The sequence below is a fragment of the Pelodiscus sinensis genome, chromosome 1 (genome assembly GCF_049634645.1).
Source record: "Pelodiscus sinensis isolate JC-2024 chromosome 1, ASM4963464v1, whole genome shotgun sequence".
Taxonomy (NCBI): domain Eukaryota; kingdom Metazoa; phylum Chordata; order Testudines; family Trionychidae; genus Pelodiscus; species Pelodiscus sinensis.
In genome coordinates, this window is record NC_134711.1 from 2,787,804 (window position 1) to 2,793,803 (window position 6,000).

At 71.5% G+C, this 6,000-nt stretch overlaps 2 protein-coding genes across 4 annotated transcripts in view; both read left to right on the top strand.

Annotated features, from left to right (window-relative positions):
* Nucleotides 1-2,961, top strand: part of FLNC (filamin C) — a 54,744-nt gene extending 51,783 nt beyond the window's left edge. For all 3 annotated transcript variants that reach the window (XM_075924948.1, XM_075924962.1, XM_075924955.1), the window contains 4 exons: nucleotides 27-203; nucleotides 594-812; nucleotides 1,192-1,401; nucleotides 1,662-2,961. In XM_075924948.1, the coding sequence (XP_075781063.1) occupies nucleotides 27-203; nucleotides 594-812; nucleotides 1,192-1,401; nucleotides 1,662-1,849 (794 nt within the window). In that variant the 3' untranslated portion in view covers nucleotides 1,850-2,961. The remainder of the gene's footprint in view (nucleotides 1-26; nucleotides 204-593; nucleotides 813-1,191; nucleotides 1,402-1,661) is intronic.
* Nucleotides 2,962-4,673: 1,712 nt separating this feature from the next.
* ATP6V1F (ATPase H+ transporting V1 subunit F) lies at nucleotides 4,674-5,784 on the top strand. The gene is made up of 2 exons (XM_075924935.1): nucleotides 4,674-4,886; nucleotides 5,450-5,784. The coding sequence occupies exons 1-2, from the start codon at nucleotides 4,729-4,731 to the stop codon at nucleotides 5,649-5,651; spliced, it is 360 nt and encodes a 119-aa protein (XP_075781050.1). The 5' UTR covers nucleotides 4,674-4,728; the 3' UTR covers nucleotides 5,652-5,784.
* The last annotated feature ends 216 nt before the right edge of the window (nucleotides 5,785-6,000 follow it).

Sequence of the window (6,000 nt, forward strand, 5' to 3'; positions counted from 1 at the left end):
GTCTCTGAGCCCCACTGTCCCCGCAGATAAATCCACCATCCGGTTCATCCCGCGCGAGAACGGCGTGCACTCCATCGACGTCAAGTTCAACGGGCGCCACATCCCAGGCAGCCCCTTCAAGATCCGCGTGGGGGAGCAGAGCCAGGCGGCTGACCCGGGGCTCGTCTCTGCCTACGGGCCCGGCCTGGAGGGCGGCATCACAGGTAGGGGCCTGGGGCCCCCGCCCAGCGCAGCCCCCAGCTGCTGGACGCAGAGAGGCTGAGGGTGGCACCCGCTGGTGCCCCTGTGCCCGGCACCGCTCTGGGGAGCTGCCGTGCGGTGTCCTGGGACGTGGGAGGGGATCCAGGTGTCGGAGCCGGCGCCTGAGCCAGGCACCACCAGCGCTGGGATGGAGCCTGGCAGGGAGACCCAGGAGGGAGCGGGGTGGGTGGGGAAGAGGGCAATGTGCCCTGGCTGCCCCCATGCCATGCTACTTGGGGGGCTGGGCCCGTCTCCGCTGGCTGTGTAGCCGCTGTCCCGTCGCGGCGGGTCCTGGAGCCCAGGGGCCGGGTCCAGCAGGCCCCCGCTGCCCTCTAACCCCCGTCCCGTCCCAGGCGTCTCCTCGGAGTTCTTCATCAGCACGCTGAACGCCGGCTCGGGCGCCCTGGCCGTCTCCATCGACGGCCCCTCCAAGGTGAAGCTGGACTGCCAGGAATGCCCCGAGGGCCACCGGGTCACCTACACGCCCATGGCCCCCGGCAGCTACCTCATCTCCATCAAGTACGGCGGCCCCCAGCACATCGTGGGCAGCCCCTTCAAGGCCAAGGTCACCGGTACGGCTGGGGGCGGGGCGTGGGGCGGAGCCTGGCCATGCGGGGGCGGGGTGTGGGGCGGAGCCTGGCCATGCAGTGTGAGAGGGGGCAGGGGGCGGAGCCAGGCCAGGCTGTGGGGGGCAGGGGGCGGAGCCTGGCCAGGCAGTGTGGAGGTGAGGATACGGGGGGAGGGGGGGGTAGGGGGGCAGGAGGGTGGAGCCTGATCACATGGTAGGGGAGGGGGCTCAGGGTCCCAGCCATGCTAGCAGCTGTGGGGTGGAGGGAGGGATTCTGGCCGGGCTGGGGCCAGCCCCACCGGGTCTCTAGTGCGAGGTGGCTGTGGGCTGTGGCAGGGCCACGGCGTGGCGGGGTGGTTGGTGATGTCTCGCCCCCTTCCCAGGGCCACGCCTCTCCGGTGGCCACAGCCTCCACGAGACGTCCACCGTCCTGGTGGAGACGGTCACCAAGTCCTCGTCCTCCGTGGGCGGCAGCTACAGCGCCATGCCCAAGTTCTCCTCCGACGCCAGCAAGGTGGTGGCCCGGGGGCCTGGGCTCACCAAGGCCTTCGTGGGCCAGAAAAACACCTTCAGCGTGGACTGCAGCAAGGCCGGTATGAGAGGGGAGGGGCCTGCTCGCAGGGGGTGTGGCCTGGTGGATTAAGGAGGGGCCTGCTCACGGGGCGTGGCCTGGTGGAGTAGGGAGGGGCCTGCTCACGGGGCGTGGCCTCGTGGGGGGGAGGAGGGAGGAGCCTGACAGGCAGGGCGGGGTGAAGTAACTCAGCTCCCAGGGGGATACTGTTGGGGGTGGGGAATGACCGGGGCCCACCTCAGTCTCCTCACCTGCCGCCGTGCTCTCTGCCCCCCTTCCTAGGCACCAATATGCTGATGGTGGGCGTGCACGGCCCCAAGACGCCGTGCGAGGAGGTGTACGTCAAGCACGTGGGCAACCGGGTGTACAACGTCACCTACACCGTCAAGGAGAAGGGCGACTACGTCCTCATCCTCAAGTGGGGTGACGAGGGTGTGCCGGGCAGCCCCTACCAGGTCACCGTGCCCTAACCCGGAGCCAGCGCCCGGAGCCGCGGCACCCCTTCCCCCCACCCCTCGCACGCACACTCACGCTTCCGCCCCCGCCCCGCCGCGGGTGAGCCATCCACCACGGACTCCACGCTCAGTGACTGTTCTTGCCAAACGGGGCCGCTAGGGGCTGCCCCCCAGCTACCCACAATGCTCTGCTGTGGGGCTGCCCTCCAGCTACCCACAATGCTCTGCTGCGGGGCTGGGCTGGGGCCGCTGGCCTGGGTGAAAGGAAGAGAGGAACTTTGTGTAGTTGTGTTTCACCACTTTCTCTCTTTCCTCCAGCGCCAGCCCAGCTGGAAGGGCAGTGGGCACGGCCCTGGGGCAGGCTGGGGCCTTTCCGGCACTGGGCACAGCCAGGCAGCTGCCAGGGAGGAGGGTATGCCCAGGATGCAGATGGGGCAGAGGGTATGGTCCAGGGGAAGGGCAGAGGAGGTAGATGGGCTGGTTGGAGGGGGAGGAGGGAAGGGTGCAGGGGCAGGAATGTCTGGGGAGGGGTAGTGGGACAAGCTGCTGCCAGGGGTGGGCCCCGGGGCACCTCCCTGCTGTGAGCAAGGGACAGGGGCTGCCACCCCGGGCCATGCCGGTCCAGCCCTGGTCTCTGGACCCCATGCAGGGCCCCTGGGGGAGATTTAAAGCCTCTGAGTGGGGCCGAGTGTGGGCCCAGGGAGGAGAGCGCCACATGAGTCGTGCTGCCCTACAAGCCAGGTAGGAGCCCTGCAGCCCGAAGAGCCAAGCCCTAGAGCAGGGCCAGCTCCTAAGGTTTTGGGGTGTCAGGGACCCAGTAGGTGTCCGGGCATCGCCTGCCCTGGCCAGTGCCCGCTGTGCCCTTCTGCCTCTGGTGCTGCCTTACTGAGCCCAGCCCCTGTCCGGGGGCGGGGAGGAGACACAATCTCCGTCTGCTTTTTAAAAAAGAAAAAGCCCTGACCCCTGCCACCGCTCCCGCACTGGTGGCCGGTCCCTGGCGCACGCTCGCCGGGTGCCTCCGGGTCTGAATGTGCCAGGGGCGCCCCGGCCGGCCCGCCTGGCTTTGTGCTCTGCCGAGTGCCAGGGCCAGCCGCCCTGCCAGGGCAATAAAGTGACTCGCTGCGGTGGCTGTGCTGTCTGTGTCCTGCGCCACACGCCCCCTGCAGGGCCACGAGGGACAGCTGGGCCCATGGAACGTGGCCGGGAGCCGGGCAAGGGCAAGTGAAGCCGCTTCCCAGGCAGTTGGCAGCCCTGGGTACATGCAGGCACCTCTGGGCGACAAGCCGTTCCCGTTGGCTGTAAAATATTCCAGGCGGTTGCTGAAGCTTCTCCCTAAACCTCAGTGAGGGCAGAGTCTGGCATTGGGCCCCTCCACCGAGGAAGGTGCTGGACTCAGAGCCCGGGGGGGGGAGCCGGCCTGTTTGCCCTGGGGCTGGCACAGTTTTGTGCAGCATGGCCGAACTACACGAGGGGAGGGGAGGAAAGAGCCAGGTGCCTCTGGCCTCAGGCAACCCCCACTCCGCCAGGGTCACACAGCCCCTGGGCCATGAGCCCTGGCCCCCACGGTGATGCCTGACCCACGGGCCGGGGCCTGCGTGGTGCCATGGCTGCAGCTCTGCTGGCGGGGGCAGGCCCAGCTTTTCTGTCGCAGAGCTGGGCAGCCACAGCTCAGCACCCTGCAGTCCTGGGGCCGGGGCCCGAGCCCAGCCAGGGGTGGCCCAAGAGCTGCAGCACCACTGCCCCAGCTGGCACCTTGGGCGGGTTTAGTCAGTAGCTGGTGCCCAGGAGGCCTCAGGTCTCCCGAGGGCCTGGCTCCATCGGTGTGACCCCGGCAGCTACCCCCGCCCACCGCTGCTGGCCTGTGCCCCTGGGGGGGAGACACAGCATGCCTCCCCCCGTGTCCTGTCCTCCACCCCCCACACCTCTGCTGGTCTTTGCCCCTGGGGGGGGAGACAGCGCCCCCCCCATGTGTCCTGTCCCCCCCCACACACCTCTGCCAGCCTGTGCCCCTGGGGGGGAGACAGCACCCCCCACGTGTCCCGTCCCCCCCCACACCTCTGCCAGCCTGTGCCCCTGGGGGGGAAGACAGTGACCCCCATGTGTCCTGTCCCCCCCCACACACCTCTGCCAGCCTGTGCCCCTGGGAGGGAGACAGCGCCCCCCACGTGTCCTGTCCACCCCCACACACCTCTGCCAGCCTGTGCCCCTGGGGGGGAGACAGCGCCCCCCATGTGTCCTGTCCCCCCCACACCTCTGCCAGTCTGTGCCCCTGGGGGGGAAGACAGTGACCCCCACGTGTCCTGTCCCCCCCCACACCTCTGCCAGCCTGTGCCCCTGGGGGGGAGACAGCGCCCCCCACGTGTCCTGTCCCCCCCCACACCTCTGCCAGCCTGTGCCCCTGGGGGGGAGACAGCGCCCCCCACGTGTCCTGTCCCCCCCCCCACACCTCTGCCAGCCTGTGCCCCTGGGGGGGAGACAGCGCCCCCCGTGTCCTGTCCAACACCCCCCCCCCCCCCCCGCCTGGAGCAACATCGCACATCGGGGAAACTGAGGCACGGCCATGCGTCACGAGACACGTCACAAGCATTTCCCACATCCTCATAGGCCAGACTCCGGCTGGGGGCGGGGCCGGACTACTGCGTTCTCTCTCGGGGGGCGGGGCAGAGCACAGCCACTCAGGGCGCAGCGAGCCAGGAGCCGCAGCGCATGCGCACAATCGCCCCGCGGGCTCGGAGCGGCCGGGGACGTGCGCACGCGCGGAGCGGCGGGATGACGGCAGCCGTGGGGGGTGCCGGCCACGCGCAGGCGCACACGGGTCCTGCAGGTGCCGGCCGCGCATGCGCGCCGCGCCGAGGCTATATGAGACGGACGGTGGCCGGCGGCGGTCCGGAGTCATGGCCGGGCGGGGGAAGCTGATCGCGGTGCTGGGGGACGAGGACACGGTGACGGGCTTCCTGCTGGGCGGGGTGGGCGAGCTCAACAAGCACCGCAAGCCCAACTTCCTGGTGGTGGAGAAGGAGACCAGCGTGACCGAGATCGAGGAGACCTTCCGGTGCGGCCGGGACCACCGGGCCGGGAGAGCGGGGGGGGGCGGCCGGGACCACCGGGCCGGGAGAGGGGGGGGGGGCGGCCGGGACCACCGGGCCGGGAGAGGGGGGGGGGCGGCCGGGACCACCGGGCCGGGGGAGCGGGGGGCCGGCCGGGACCACCGGGCCGGGAGAGCGGGGGGGGGGGGCCGGCCGGGACCACCGGGCCGGGAGAGGGGGGGGCCGGCCGGGACCACCGGGCCGGGGGAGCGGGGGGGGCCTCGGGCCGGGACCACCGGGCCGGGGGAGCGGGGGGGGCGGCCGGGACCACCGGGCCGGGAGAGCGGGGGGGGGGGGCGGCCGGGACCACCGGGCCGGGAGAGCGGGGGGGGGGGCGGCCGGGACCACCGAGTGGGGGGATGGACCCGGGCCGAACCATCGAGCGGGGGGGGTGGGTGTCTCCACTGGGCTGGGGGGGGAGGAAGCTGCAGGGCAGCACCACTGGGTGGGGGGGCGCCGGGCGGCCCCACTGTGCCCCGGAGGGGGCCCCGGTTGCAGCCCCCCCCCCACCCATCGCTGCCTCCCCCAGGAGCTTCCTGGCCCGCGAGGACGTGGGCATCATCCTGATCAACCAGTTCATCGCGGAGCTGATCCGTCACGCCATCGACGCGCACACCCGCTCGCTGCCGGCCGTGCTGGAGATCCCCTCCAAGGAGCACCCCTACGACGCCGCCAAGGACTCCATCCTGCGCCGCGCCCGCGGCATGTTCACCGCCGACGACCTGCGCTAGCCCCGCCCCCGGCCGGCGGGACCCCCCGTGCAGCCCGTCCCGGCCGGGCCGCGCCCCTCCCGCTTCCCACGGCCCCTCCCCGCTGTGTCCCTGCGCCCGCTGAGCTGCTGCATTAAAGCGGAGCAGCCCCTGATTCCGGGCTCTGTGCCGTGGCCGCGCGGGAGCCGAGCCGCCCTGTGGGCAGAGAGCCGGCGGGGAGGGCGCGGGGGTAAAACATCCGCTTTGGGAACCAGCGGAGCTGCCCGATCGGCGCGTCCCCCCCACGCTCGCTCTCTTGCCCCATGGCTGCTCTGACCCTGCCGCTCGCTTGTTGCCCTGACAGGCCTCCCCCATCCCTCCTGCAGCCTCC